Below are 16,126 nucleotides of genomic sequence, written 5' to 3' on the forward strand. Positions count from 1 at the left end.
GCCTGTTCTGGAAGGAAACTCTTCCCCAAACACATCACCCCCTTGGCTCCACAGAGGTTTCCAGACACGCAGGTATTTCCTGTACGCCTTTGGTTCTGGTCCGTATCAGTTCAAGACCTGTTGCTTCTCAATTAAAGAAACGACAAAGAAAAACCTAAACCCAACAAAACCCTACCTAGGTCACAAATAAAATGTTAACAGTTCTTTTCATGTGTTTTCCTTCTTAACAAACACTTTTGCTGATCTTGAAGAACTGGAATGATATTTTCTAACAAAAGGATGTGAATAAGTTTATTCAGCCCACCAGGTGGCAGGACCAAAAACCACCAACAGAATTTAGGAGCAGCTTAATCCCATTAAATAAAGTGATAGCATGAGTAAAGTGTTGGGATGACAGGGACAGAAGCTGCAGCACTACCTGCAATATTACTCTTCAATATAGCTGAGCAGCAAGATTATATTCCCAGTGAAATTGCAACAATAAAAACTCAAAGATTAATTAAAATTCAAGAACTGAGAACTAGAATAAATAATTAGGGAATTAAGGGGTCTGCTTAGCTTAAGATCCTCCTCTTTCTGAGGAATTCACAATGCTCCAAAAGAAAAAATAAGTCACAGGAAGATTCTTAGTGGGCAACAGATTTCAGCCGATCTGGGGTCAAGAAAATGTTCAGAGGGAAGGAAAGAAACTCTGAAGACTTATTTACTGTTCTAAATCAAGAAAAATGATTTCAAAGTGTGAAAAGTTCTCAAGACATAAAAATAATTCATTGGAAACTCAGGATATGATTAAAACAGAGGTAGCTTTAATGCTGCTTCAGACTGAAGAATTTAAACTGAAGTTAAAAACATATGGAGAATGGTTTATGTTCATCAATTCAAAACAGTACAGACTTCTTAAAACCCATGTCAACACCATACAGCATCTTGACAGGATCTTCTGAACGGATTTGCTGGTACTCACTTAGTATTTCTTCTGATGCTTCATTTCACCAGTTCAATAGAACATTACGAAGTCTTTCATTTGATTTTTCACTAAGTGACATCAGAGACGTGAAAGGATTTAAACATCTCTCCTCTGAATAAGGAAACCCTGACAAAATTAATCAAGTAGTTTCTCATTCATCTCACAACAAAATTATGACAATGATATAATTGATTCTGTGCTGTTCATGCCGCTTCCCAATCTTCTGACTTCAGGCAATCACGTGGGTGGCTGCTAGGTCATTCACAAGATGAATTTATGTACCTTAAAAATAAACTTACTGTAAAGGCCTTTTGAATTCATGGAAATGAGTTACTTTAAAATATAATAACATGTAGAGAACACGAAGAAACAAAGCAACAATCTAAAAAAATAAATATGTGGAAATCACGGAGAGAACAGCATGTTAAATTTAAAAATAATAGAAATGGTAACACACAAAATTTCTTCAAATGGTGCAAGAATTGAGGAGAAGAAATAGTTTATCTAGAAAAATAATTCTTAAATCTTTGGTAACAATGAATTCTTCAGATCTTTACAGTACTTGTAATCTAAAAATAGTGTTCTATTATTTGTATATTTATAATTTATTTCCTAGTATGCTTAACAAAACTTACATAAAGCAGAAAATAAAAAGTCAGAAATATATGAAGAAAATGTCTTATCTGAAGAAACAGATATCTGAATTGAGTTCTAAACATGTCTCTTAATGAGTGTATCTCATTAACTCTGCTCACATAATACCAAATTTCCCAGATAAGAAGTTTGTTTTTCCTTGAGATGTTGTGTTTTTTCCATCATTTGACTTTGAAGGCATGTCCATAGTAAAGTATCTAATTTGAAAACCACCAGCAGTCACTGAAGCATCTGTCAAGAATTTCAAGGTCATCACATTGCCTGTGAGAAGAAAAAGTTAAAGGTTACTTTTTTGGGTGGCATGAAAATGTGGTACTTCAGAGGTATTTTTAAAGTGCTTTCTTGCTTCCTTCTGAGATCCTTAGAACAATCCACATGGTTTGTCTACTTCCAAGCTGTGACCTGGGATTATTGCAGTTCCATTAGCCCTATGAAAAACCAGGCAGATTTTCATCAGTTTTGTATGTCTGCAGAGCCCAGAGATTGATAAAGTTTTGCTGTTCCCAGTGCTTTCTTCAAAGCATTTCCTGTTCTTTAGAATGCTGCTCTGCTTCACTCTACCTGTGCAATGTCACGCTGTGTACGTGAGAAACATCTGGCGCCTCATGGAACTCCAGGTGACACAGAGGTGAGGTTGCTACATCACTCTCCCCTGAGTCTTACCTGCTCATCTCTACCAGGCCTGCGTAAACTGGGAGATCAGGGTGGCACAATTCAACTTTTCTGTTCCCTTTCTGCTGATTACAGCTGCGGGCTGGAGTGCAATAACTTGAGTTTCTGCACAGACTATCCGTAGATGGCTTGCACAGGTAGTCCGCGCGACGTCTGTGCTACAGCAATTTTGTGATGCTTGAGCAAAGAAAGGTAAAAGTGGCTTTGATATCTGTGTGGTCAGACCTTGACCTGCTGTTTAAACATACAGGCAGATTAATGTCTATAACTGGCTTAGGAAGTGTTCTTGCAATCCTTGCCCTTGAAATAGGAAACCATTGGTGCATGAAGACTGTGTGTATAGGTAGATCTCAGTCACCAATTACAGACTTGCTGCATAAAGACGCCTGCATGACAACTCCCTAACATTCACTGGTGTTCTAGCTCTGTAAATCCAGCAGGATGCACCCTGATTATCTTCTGACTAGGCTGTTTTTCTTTTGCATTTATTTAGAAGTAATTGCACTGACAAATGAGCATGATGGCAGTTTTGAACAGCAGTTTATGACTTGCCAGCCGTGAAGGAGAGATTTAGTCTTTGGACATCTTAACCATATGTTATTAGAAAGAAGTGACAAAAGGTGATTTTGGCTGATTTTTTTTTTTTTTTTTTTTTTTTTTACTATGAAGAGTGTAAATATATATTACCTGTGCTAATGATATCATCTGGCAACTCATCTCCACAAAATCTGGAAAAAAATACAAATGGTCACAACTAATCAACACAGCAAATATGCCATATTCCCTGTATGTGGGGACCCACACAGAACGGTAGCTCTCAGGCTGCACTGTCCTTTGGAGCTGTGGCCCATGGGGCTAAATTTGCTATAGGTATTCAGTATACATAATTCTCCACTATAGGTTAAAGCAATTGCCTAAAGAATTTTTGTCATGTCAGGTTTAGGAAAGGGAGAAATTCAGGAAACACTTCAATTTATGCAGCAAGTAAATGATGCAAAAGAAGACAAAGAGCATTAACAAGGCATTAAGGAAAAGAACAATGACTTGAGGCTGGGAAAGGAGAAACATTGTCAAGAAAAACATTAAAATTATCTGTAGAGGCAAAACAAATGGACTATATCCTTGCTTTGCTACACAGGATTTGTGGAGAGGATGCGAAAAGTGGCAGGAGTTGGGAAGTGGGTTTTATCACTTTTTGTTCTGGACTTCATACCAAAATCTGACTGCTAAAGGACAAGCAAAAATATGACATGGAAGAACAGCAAGTGAGAATTATGCAAAGAGGGAAACTAAATGTATCAAGAGAGAAGGTACATAGCACTTGTTCTGATCTGGTATCGTCAGAAAATATTTTACTTCAAATACATGTTTGCTAATAGTTTAACACCCCACCTCCCTCCTTTCAGTTAAAGCAAATACAAAATACTAATTGGTGTTGTTAGGAGTTTTTCCTCTAAAATAATGACAGAATGAAAGTAAGTGACTAAGAAGTCTTGCATCTTTTTTTCATGTATTTTAACAAAGCAGAAGAAGGCAAAGTGAAATTCTCTGAAACTCTTTACAAGCTTGTGTTAATGACAGTAAAGTTAATGAAGTAAAGATAGGTCAGATACTTTTGCTACAAGTATTACAGGCATAGCAGAGGTGCTAATCGTATGAGGTAATACAGTGTTCTTCTGAAGTAATGTTCTGGGAAAAAAGTAAATTACTTGATTATTTGTGTATGAAAGCTGGAATTGCTTTACCTGCCCACAAAGCCATTGATATCATCATAGCTATCATAGATTTCCAAGAAATCGGCCATACAAGCAATGTCATCTTCAACATCAAACTCAAGAAACTGTAGATGAATACGTTGTCCATACTTCACTCTAATATGCCAGTAGCAAATTTGATCATTTTCGTACTCATTTGGGTAGCCTGGTGACTTAAAAACATGCTTGGAATCTGTGAAGACTCCACCACACTCTTTTCCTAAGAGAAAAATATAAAAAGAAAAAAAAAAGAGAAAAATAAAAACGTCAAAGTTTAAGTATTCATTGTGGGTATGGCTATAGTTTAAATCTTAGGGCACTCTGACCCAGCAGAGCTGTAGAAATCATGGAGGAACACCCAGTGTGATAGCACTTTTCATATATTTAAGCACTCAGCAGACACAAGAAATGTCAGTCATTCCTAGATTCTGGGAGCAGATATTTTGGGAACAAGAGGGATGATCCAAAACTCACTGAATTCACATGAAAAGCTTTCATTGATTTCAGTAGACTTTGGGCCAGAGCCAAGTGTTTTATGTAAAAGGCATTAGGGGTTTCTAGTTATGTCAAACTGTAAGCTTTACAGCTGCACTTGCAAGTCACCCTGACATTCAGTTCCACCCTTCCTTCTTGAAAAACCTCTTGAAAGTGTGTCTTCTACCAAAAAAAAAAAAAAAAAAAAAAAATAAAATTATAAAGGCTAGTGATCACATACTTTGCACCATGTTTCTGTCATTTCTGCACTCTTCACTCCCTTCAGAATATCTCCTTTGGGAGGAGAACCACTCAGTTCAGTGGCCATTTGACCTTTACCAGCTCCCTGACAATGGGACCAACCAATCTGGGGACCTCACCCTGCCTGACTTTAGGATTTGCCATAGTTCCCCAAGTTCAGACCTGGAGGAGAGAGAAGTACTTTTTAAGGGTGATTCAGGGCACACAGCTTAGAAGCTTTGAGCTGGAGAGCGTGATTAATCTTTTTCGTTTCTCCACTATTTCTGTACTTATCAGCTACAGATCATTGCTAGGTGAGGTGTACATTTCAAACAGTTCCATAAGTTCCTCTTGACATTTTTAGCATCCCAGAGAAGAGCGTAGGCTCTGTTCAATCAGAGATTTGTCTTTGTACCCTCAGGCTACTTGTCTCTCACCTGCAAACAGACAACTCTGAGAGGCTTTGTAGTAAGTCAGACTGTGTGAATACATATCCTTGTAATGGGAGAGACTCCCTCGTCTGTGACTGTTGGCAGTTCTCATTTCCTTTTGTCCTCTAACCAAACAGTACACTTAGAAAGCAACTACCTCTCAGCCCAGAGGAGAAGGCTGACAAAGGAGAAAGCCACGCTGACAGTTTACATGTATTAATAATGAATGCAGTAGTTTCTCTTGCAGTTCTCGTCGTATGCTGAACATCTGGGAGTGTCCCCCACCCCACAAAGCTATTTGATTTACAACTGCCCAGCTCACATAAACAAGCTCAGGCCCTGTGAGCACAAACAGAATGTGCACAGCTGTACAGACGTCATGGACAACTCCAAGTTTTGGCTCTGCCAGGCAGGGTAGTACACTTGGAGTAGTTGGAGAGCCAAGCAGTGAACAAAGTTAAGCTTCGCTTTTCTGCTTGGTGCCTACTTTTTCTGTCCTCCCTGCTGTAGAAAGAGATATCAAGCTAAACTGAAACAGTGGCTATGTCAATATTTTGGTCATCTGCAGTGTAGTGAAGGGAGGCGAATGGAGACATGTCCCATACCTAGTGAAGTCTTTTCAATCATGTTCAAACTATGTCTCCAGATCTGCTTTGGAGATCAGCTTTTCTCCATCTTGTTACACATGCGTACACACACACAGACACACACACTGCGCTGCTGGGAACTGGATCTGTCAGGTGTTTCAGTCCCAGACACAGCATTCATTTACAAAAGCTTTTCTATCTCAGGCTCAAGAAAGGAGGAATAAGGGTTAACAGTAAGTTTAGCCTGTTTACAGGCAAAGTATCTGGAAAATGGTTCCCATGTCAAACACCTTCTATTAGTTATTTAAATGAAAAAAACAAAACAAGACATTTGCACATTCCATTGGAAACATTACTTACGTTTTCTGCTAACAGCAGCATATCATTACATTTTTAGTTTCTGAAAGGTCATTGGTTAGATCCTGTCATATATGGAACAATGTGGTGCAGAGACAGTGAGCTCTGCAGAAGCCAGGTCAACTATAGGTAATGCCAGAGAGGGCCTGGTGCAAGGCTCCAAATAAATTTGTCTCAACATTAGCATTGAAACTAATTAATTCAGAGCCTGGGTGCCTTTGTGCAGCCAGGTAGCATGGCGTGTAGCTATAAGCCCAGACCTGACGAGCAATGGGTTGTTTTTAAACGCACCATTTGGGTTGTAGCAGTAGGCATCCCATCTCTCACTTCTGTTGAGGCGAATCCCGTAATCAACAATACCAGTTTTTCCAAAGCCACAGTTGGCTCCAGCTTTTACTATAGGATAACCAACTCTACCCTTTGCCATCCAGCCAGCAGCGCATACGTGGAAACCTGTAATGGAGAGAAAATGAGACATGGGTGTGATACACCAATCCTAGGCAAGAAATGATGCTTTTTATTCAACTAAGTTAAGTCTTACTCAAGCTGATAAATGACTTGGGTGTAATTGGCCTAATAGAAATTGAACTACAGGAAAGAACATTACTTTGAGAGGGTAATTTTAAATACAGAATACAAAATTTCATTGTGTTCTCCACAATATGATTATTGGATCTTCATTTGAAAACAAAAATCAAATGCAGATGGACTATACAGTTTCCTGGGTACTGAGTTTTAAGTTCTGTGCCATCATTTGTAATCGAATTACATGTTGGATGAGTAATATAAGTGTGTTCATTATTTCTTTTTTCAAGTCATACAAATTTACCCAATCATATTGCAAAAGTTTGGAGCAGTAAGTTCTGAGAATGAATAAAATACTATTTACAAGAGACACCTAAGAAAACAAAAAAATTACTTAAAATCCTTCCAAGTTAACCTGAAATGCCTCATGTATTTCTCACTAAACAAAAAGATCCTGTTAATGCATTTTGTGGCTGGGAACTTAAAAACAATAGCCAAAGAATGCAATGTTATTCACTGTCTGGTAGAGACCAATTCAATCTTTTCACCAGGATGAACTGGAACATATTTGTGGCGTCCTAGGACTATGAGCTACTCAGAAGAGACAAAACCACCCTTTCTACATGTGTGCTAGTGCTGAGAGCCAGCTTCTGACTCAACAGCATACCCTGCACATTTTTAGAATGGATGATATTTTCCATTGTTTTCCCAGTGCTCTGAATGAATCGATAGTTTCTTACTAGAAATCGAATAGAAATACAGTTAAGCAGTCACTCTGCTTCCCTTTTCACTACAAGGACACTACTCACCCTCTCTCAGAGCAAATATGGCTGGAAGAAACATTGTGAAAACATCTTGACTGATGATGTGGAAAGTAGCAAAGCACGCTTGCTACAGAAGCTCCCTGGGGATAGACGCCTTCTTCTGTAGCCCCAGCAGCACCCAGGCGCTGCAGCTGGGGAGGTGCCATGGCTTCCCATCTCAGCTGGATTGCTCTCTGCTGGGTGCTGCTGGGTCTGGGACCATGCTGCACCCTGAGCTTAGGGGCATGCGTAGCACTGCATGCAGATGTGATCCCTGACAGCGCTGTGGGTAGTGTGGTCATGTTCTGTTACCTGGTGGGGGGGGGAACTGCACACAACTAGGGCCAAAATACAGGGAGTTCACAACTCGCTCAGGCCCAAAGTTCGTAATATTCATGAAATCACAAGACTGGCAACATTATGAATGAACAATGTGGAAAGCAAACAGCCATGTTTTTTTTTCAAACCTATTTTTCTTGCTGCCTCCAGCTGCTGATATGTGGCTAGATGTCCTCCCTCGTATTCACAGACTGCTTTTGCTTCTGCATAGGTAAGCTGGTACTTCCCAGAGCGCGACTCCCTGTGATACACTCCAGCAGCTCGTTCTGTGTAACCAAAGCGAGACATGATATTTAGATTAACAAGACCTTAGAGCAGTCTTCCAGTACCTAAAGGGGCCAACAAGAAAGTTGGAGAGGGACTTTTTAAAAGAGAAGGTTGTGATAGGACAAGGAGGAATGGCTTTAAACTGACAGAGGGGAGATTTAGATTAGATATCAGGAAGTTCTTCCCTGTGAGGGTGCTGAGGCGCTGGCACAGGTGGCCAGAGAAGCTGTGGCTGCCCCATCCCTGGCAGTGTTCAAGCCAGGTTGGACGGGGCTTTGAGCAACCTGGTCTTGTGGAAGGTGTCCCTGTCCTTGCCAGGGGGGGATGGAACTGGATGAGCTTTAAGGTCCCTTCCAACCCACACCATTCCATGATTCTATGATTCTATGATTTCAGTATTGTATCTCAGCTGACCCACCTTCCAGTGTGTTCTCACCACCTCTGGCGGTTTCCCCAAGACATGTGATTTGGGTGACTGTCCAGGTGGAAGAGAAACAAAATGTTCAGCTAGTATCTGTGCCACTTAGAAAGTGTTGGGAAAATATGTCCCTCCCAGCCCAAAGGCATGTTTTTGTAACCCAAAGGTATGGTTTTGTTTGGGAGAAGTTTTGAACAACAGAGCTAGTCAGAGGTTGGCGAGTTTTTGAACAACAAAAAATCAACAAACAGTGAAGGACTCCCCAAGGAATATGCAGAAGGCAGTAGTTATGGGAACGATTGGCTGGTGTCAGCATCACTAGGTCTGTGTATCATATCTGGCTCAGGGGAAGCTCCTTCTGGATTGCTGTCACAGCATACTCTTGGATGTAACTTTTAATGTCTTTGTAAGATGAATCAGAGCTTTGTTTTGAATCTCCAGAGAAGTTAAATCAGAGCTACTTGGATAGAGGAGAGGCAGAAATTAAAGGGAATAAAAGTGTGAAGTAAAAATATCTGAGCTTGTGTCACAAAGGGCAGTACCAGAACAACTGCTGGCTGACATTTTTGCTGCACAGAAAATTAATATACGTTCTTCATTATTTTTTTTCTTTGCTATTGCAAGCACAATTTAAAGCAGCTTTCCAGGGAAACCTAGAAACCGTCAGTAAAACTACAAGTTTTATAATCTTTTTGTGTTGCATTTGTCTGATGCCATATGTACAGAAATCTGTCTTGGACCCAATCTGCATATCTCATCTGAATGTGGGTTTTGTTCAGTTCTTATATTTAGTATAATCTGAGAAATTACTGTCTGTAGCTACCACTAGCCAACATGACTGAAAAAACATGCAAAACAGGAAGCATTTGTTGCAGTAGTTATTTGTACCATGGGGGGAAAAAAAGAATGTCTTTTCTAGGGACTTGCGTAGAGTCAGTAGTTTTGGCTAGGTTAGGGTATTTTTTACAAAAACATGATCACCACTGAATTGTGGTTAGCAATGGTGAGATCCTTTATTAGATACAGAATGATGTTTGCCAGTGTTTTTTTGGACCCGCAGTCACTGGCCTGGTGCCCAGGGAAGTAAATGATATCGCTGACCATAGTCTCCGAACACTGTGAGAAGAAGAGAGACACTTTCTGTAACATCACTGGGAATGTCACTGACATGGGCATGGGATAACATTTATTAAATCCATGGAAAAATCTTTCCAAAGACACCAGTTCCATTGCAAAGAAAAGTCATAGATTCATAGAATCACAGAATGTTTTGGGCTGGAAGGGACCTTAATGTTCATCTAGTTCCAATGCCCTGCCACAGGCAGAGACAGCTTCCATTAGACCAGGTTGCTCAAAGCCCCGTCCAACCTGGCCTTGAACGCTACCAGGGATGGGGCAGGCCCACAGCTTCTATGGGCAGCCTGTGCCAGGGCCTCATCACCCTCACAGGGAAGAATTTTTTCCTAACATCTGATCTAAATCTACCTTCTTTAAGCTTAAAGCCATGCTATAGATAAAAAAAAAAAAAAAAAAAAAAAAGAAAAAAAAGAAAATACCTTAAAAATTTATACAAAGTATGATTTTTTATTCACTCAGTAGTTTATCATGTCTAACCTGATAAATCCGTTCACTGTTTCTTTACACTATGATTGTATCAGATTCAGTATGCATGAATTGGAAATCTCAGTACTGCAAGAAATAGCACAGCATTTAGCCTCACTGCACACTCAGGAGACAGCCTGACATTGACATTATTGATCACTGCAGCTCACAGTAGTCCTTGAGATTAACTGAGCTGCCCCACTATACCAAGTCAAAGAGGAAGGGGCAGCTGAATTCTAAGGTTTGTCACCTTTGCAAGGGTGACCAGTCACAGCCAAACCAAGAGCTGTCTTCCAGCTTATTGCCAGTGATGTTTGCTGATAAAAGCCCCCATCACTCGCACCTTTGCAAGACCCATCCTGTTCCTTCCCTGGAACTGCTGCTGTAGGTTCCTCCAGGGATTTGGAGGGAATTGCCCCTCCTTGGACTCATTGCTCTCGGAGCTGACATTAAAAACTTAATATTTTCAGTTTTCCTACTGACTTTTCACCTGGCAATGTCGTTTTCAAATCTTATCCCTCAAAAGGTACTTACCCCCACTTACTGGCACTAATATGTCACTCCAGGCAAGTATCATATTTTCTGGAATATTGCTGGAAAGATCTGCTCTTCCCAGTTTCTGCAAGGGCTGCTCTAACAGCAGCAGCACCACGGAGTCTTCACACAACACCTTAGTAGGCGGTGTTGTCCTGCTGCCAGCAATCCACAATCCGTGTCCCTGTTATTCCTTTGTAACATGACAAAAGCAGCCTTTGGGAAGATGGCCCACACACACATACTGTACTAAGCTTGGAGATGTGGTGCTGGCTCAGTGTGTCACAGTTCAATAATACAGAATTCCCTGACAGTATATCCTAATTAACTGATCAGATCTTTCACTGGCATTTTTTACTCTCCCTCTCAATTACATTAGGGGATGTGCAGAAAGATAAACTGCATCAGCAAAAACAGACCTAGGTCAAAGTGTTGTACTTTTTAGCTGTTCATATACATGTAGATATTTATGTCTATGTATATACAACTGTACACATATTCACAGTCAAATTTGAATACACACACACAGAGACACACGCACACAGACACAGGCACACACACACACGAATGACTTATAGTCTTTATGGAGACAATACAATGGCTGTGGATTAAAACCTAAATGAATTTTTTTTTTTACGTGAAAGCCCAAGAACACACCTACCACTGTAAATGTGTCCTGTTTATATACCATGGGACCAGCACCACAGAGCAGGACGTGCCCCAACCTCAGCTGGGCATTTGCTTTGACGGAGGATTCTGCTTGAAGGCTGCTCTCTTTACCTGACCTGCCTGAAATCTCCTCTTCCTGGACAACAGTAAGAACTTCAGCAAAGTTCTTTTTTCCTTTGCCTGAAACCTCTGTTCTGTCAGGGGTTTCTCCACCCACCTTTCTTCTTTGGTTCTTACTTGAAAGGTCACAGGCTCCATGGCTGACAGGACATGTTTCTTCCAACTCAGATTTCTTAAGCTCTCTCCTTGAAGCCCAGAGACAGCGGGATCCTGCAAGGCCACTGACCCTCTACTTACCCACAGCAGTAGGAGAGAATAAAATGTAGCCAATGCACAAACACAACAAGCATAAAATTTGGCCTAATAAAGTACCCTCAATATGCATGACACAAACACTAGATGCTAAATAAAAATAAGTATTTTACTTTTAAGCAGAGGAGGGCTGTGTAGAGTTACTGGCATGGGCCCCTGCTGACGTGCATGGTCATACTTAGAGTACTCTGCCAAATGGGGTAGGTATGGCCCCTAAACCACTCTGACACATGGTGTGCCAAGAGGGAGGAAATTCAGAACATACAGAGTGCAGTGGCTCTCCTGGGAAACCTACTTTGTGGCTCTGACTGCTGGCAGTTAGATAAGTGTGTGAGCATATTTGGGCAAGACTGCGCCAGTCCTCTCATCAGTTCACAATAAACCCTTGGTTATAATGTGCTTGTCTCAAAAAACGAGCAACAGTAAGGTTCTATTCACACAAGAACAACATTAACAAGAAGATGATCCAGTCAGCTGCAGCAGGCCTGCGTGCTTACTGAGACAACAAAAGATGTTTTGTAATGAGAGAAGGAAAAAGACATGAGCATTTCTAGACTACCAGTAATTCAAGATTTTTTATTTGTGCTGATGACTTGTTGAGGAAGAAACGAAAAATGGAAAACCCCCTTCATTTTCAGTTTGGTTTTGATAGTCCTTTATCAAGAAGAAGAGGAGATAGGCAAAGCTCAGATGTCACTGCACATTCCTAGGTTTTATTCAAGGGAAGGTGGGCATCTTGCTTTAATGCCTGTGCATCGTGAGCACAAGACTGGAGTTACTTGTTTTACAGTTCAAGTTACACTGGCTTTTTTAAAGTACAAAGATGCACATATTGGATGTCTGGGATTTTGCCTTATTTTTCTTCACTTACATACAATGTCACTGAATGCCACTGGTAATTCAATTAACTGCATTTTGAGATTTGTTTCAATGATTTTATTGCTGTAGTTACACTAGATGGTGCATTTCTAAAGGAGTTTCAACAGAGTCCTGGAGACAAGAGTGGTTGTTTCAAAGTCAAATACCGTGGTTCCAGATTTTGCATGTGTTTATTTAGAGATCGTCACTAATTTTACTCCATGGTTTATTTTTATTTACTCTCATGGTAAATGCTAAAGGCCTAGAAAACCACGATTTTATTATGTATTCCAGTAAACACTCTGTTTCTTCATTTTAAAGAATGAGATTTTTTTTCCTTCAAATTGACTTCCATTCATGAAACTGCTTAAATGATAACTGTTATCACAAGTTCTTGTGTATGGTGCAGCTGTCCCTAAGTGCTGCATACAGGGTGGCTGGCACTGTGCTGGAGCACTCTTTAGAAGACCACTGTCTAGCTGAGATTAAAAACTGTGCCAGAGAACAGGAGAATGGTTAAAACACTGATAGGACTCATGCACAGCCACTTGCCATTGTCTTGTGCAGAGACAGCTTTTGCAGGCTACAGGTAAACAAGGAGATTGACTCAGCAAGCTCCTTTGCTCTTCACTCTGACCACAGCCCTTTGACATGAGAATACCCATCACAGCTTGCATCAAATTCACCACCTCTGCTCCTACCATCAGGGCTTAACACAGCCTCAGTCCTACCTATCTGCTGTGTCTCCTTCCTGTTAAGTCCAGCCAAGAATACAAGCTTTGCTTGTTTCTCACACAAACCTTATCTCTGTCACCCTTTTTTTGAATGGCAGCCACTTGAGGTGGTGCATGAAGCTGTCCTCCCTTGGAGCTCTCCCCAAGCCTGAGCACCTTCAGCAACTACATGACACAGCAGCCATGTTCCAGGTTCCGAAGGAAAGAGAAGTCATTAAAACTGTGCAGTCAAATGGAAAAAAATACAGGTTACTTCTCCTTCACATTTAGTTTACATGGTCCTCTGAGAAGGGACTGGAGTCATGTGGTTGCTGCACCAGCTAATAAAGCATGGCCCCAATCCCCCAAGAAACATCTGAGCACAATAGAAATGGGTACCAGCTACAGAAATTCCTCAAAAGCCTTAAAGAAACACACAACATTCTAGAGAGGATAAAGGAGTTTTTAAGTATTTTCTATAAAACAGAGCACTTGGTGTGTGCTTGTGTTTTGGCATTCTTTACGTGACTATATTCTGAATGTGTTTTTCTGTTGTATTCCATAATTATAAAGATCTATAAAAAACTCTAAGAGCTATTTAAACCCACCTCAGACATAAGAAACTATTCACTCAGCATTTTCTGTAGCCCTTTTGAAATCTTCTTTCCACTGCTTAATGATGTGAACAGACCAACGGCCAAAACATATACATTACTGTACTTTTCTAGAAACCTAGGAAATATTATCACTATTATTTCCAGATCACTTAGTTTCATATGTAGGACCCCAGGCATTTGAAGTATGTTCATGCAGAAAGTAATTCATTCCTTTGCCAAATGTTTCTATTCATACTCATTTTCCTTCATTAGAAACAACTGTTATTTAACACTGTTTTCACTTTACCTCATGCTGTAGGAAAATGCATTCAGATGAAATATTCCATACCTACTTTTTCCTGCACTTCAGAGAAATAATACAAATAGTAAGCTCAAAAGGACAAAACTTACAGTCACTAATCAGATAAAACAATCACCAGTTTCAGTGCAGGATTTTACTAATATTAACATGAGGCTCAATTTTGTATTGCTAGGTGCTCATCTGTTAGGCAAACACAGTGACTTTTGCAGCAAAACACTCATGATTAAATTATTTCTTACCTAACCAAATAGAGTTATGCAGCACTCCGTCCTTGAACCCCCATGCTTGAGCCTTGTTCCACAGCAGGGCAGAAAAGAAAATTAGTGCAATCATCTCTTCTGAACTCTTAGGCTGTAAATATTTCCTGTTAAAACACTCAGGGTAACCTCTGCTAGCAGCTGGCTAGATCCTATTGGAACATCTGGTAGCCAGATCTTAAATAGTGCTTTCAGCTGTGAGGTCAGCAAGCCTGCTCCAATTGTGCTTGCTGTAGTATTATTACACAATTAAATGAGATGTCTGCAGTCGTCCATGTGACTCACTTTTGGCTCTCTTGATTCCCAGTGTGTCCAAGAAACCGTTTTAGCCCTCACTACGGCAGCACACATGAATACTTTTCAAGCCAAAGTCTGTTCATTCTTCAGCACTCGCTGTCTTCAAATTCCATAAAACAATAAAACTTATAACCAGCCTATCTGCTTATAGTGTTTCAAGTCACACCATTTGCAGGACCAAAGAGAATCACACATAATACATCTCGCGCTCATTTAAACATCCTGTTCTTTCATGTATAACTTGGATTTAATTTCACAGTGACCTAATCAATGAAAAAATGTAAGGGGAGTATTTTGTATTGGCTATTTGAATTCAGTTTCCCTACACAGAATCTGTAATTGGATCTGTAATCGGCATAAAACTGCAAGTGTCAAAGACAGATGCTCTTTGTTCTGCAAGTGGGAAATAAAGCTAAAATCTTCCCCTCCAAACCACAGTTTAAAATCTGATTCATAGCATGACAGCTGTCTTCTTGTCTTCCCTTCTGGCTGAAAGTGAATACTGCAGCTGCTCCTTGCGGATGAGTGGGAGAGTAGAAATGGGGAAAGATGAGAGGATGGAAAATGGTCTGCTGCTCCACACTCCTGAGCAGCCATTGGAAGACTCTGCTCTCCAGTTCCGATAACATTGGTAACTTCTGAGTCAGGAGCTTTAGAAAAAGATGTGCTCATGAGCATGAACACAATCATATTAAAGTAGATGAAAGGAAAGGGTGGAGGACTCTGTGCCTACTCAAGAATATTTTACATAGATGACTTGTACCAGTGAGGAAGATATGTTTCATCACTTAGGTCTTAATGTAAAAAGATGAATGCCTGGCTACAGTGCGTACACAGAAGCGCTCACGTATTCCTCCCATCTACCACTCAGGCAGATGGTGAAGGGGAGAGCTCTTGGGAAATAGAGCTGAAAGTGAGCCCTTCCCCTGCACCAAAGTAGCAAGGCACCTTCCATCAAAACACCAATGTCTTGACCTGTCCCTCTTCAGCACACACTGATGAAAGCAAACCCACTCTTCCAATAAAGTTCACCTGCACGTGCATTCCTGTTGTGCACACCCATGCCTTACCCATTTGAGTCTGAACCTTCAGTGTGCAGCGGTAGATGTACAACGTATACATGTCTTCTTGGTCCTGACAAAGCTCATGTGCACTCTGATGTCAAGGCCTGTCACTGAGACTTTCTGCTCAGGTATCCCAGGAAGCTGATGACAGTCTGCTGGCTTCCTCCGCCCACCCTGGGACATTCAGGGCACTGTGGGCTATTGTCCTCTTCCCTGCTGTGCAAGTGAGCTACCACGGAGCAGAATACTGGGACCAGGAATACTGCCTGCCAGTTTGTATACAAGTCTCCACTACACTGATAGCCCCACCATGCTGCTTGTCGCATGACACTTTACAGCTTCTCTGACAGCAAA

The 16,126-nt window shown here is 40.8% G+C and overlaps 1 protein-coding gene across 1 annotated transcript; it reads right to left on the bottom strand.

Moving 5' to 3' along the window:
* Positions 1 to 1,713: 1,713 nt before the first annotated feature.
* TNFAIP6 (tumor necrosis factor, alpha-induced protein 6) lies at positions 1,714 to 14,537 on the bottom strand. The gene is made up of 6 exons (XM_010010244.1): positions 14,394 to 14,537; positions 7,932 to 8,069; positions 6,428 to 6,589; positions 4,039 to 4,267; positions 2,981 to 3,021; positions 1,714 to 1,882 (listed from the first exon to the last, which is right to left on the bottom strand). Exons 1-6 carry the CDS (start codon positions 14,485 to 14,487, stop codon positions 1,719 to 1,721), a joined length of 828 nt encoding a protein of 275 aa, XP_010008546.1. The 5' UTR covers positions 14,488 to 14,537; the 3' UTR covers positions 1,714 to 1,718.
* Positions 14,538 to 16,126: the final 1,589 nt, after the last annotated feature.

The sequence above is a fragment of the Nestor notabilis genome, unplaced genomic scaffold, assembly GCF_000696875.1.
Source record: "Nestor notabilis isolate BGI_N333 unplaced genomic scaffold, ASM69687v1 scaffold3802, whole genome shotgun sequence".
Lineage (NCBI taxonomy): Eukaryota > Metazoa > Chordata > Aves > Psittaciformes > Psittacidae > Nestor > Nestor notabilis.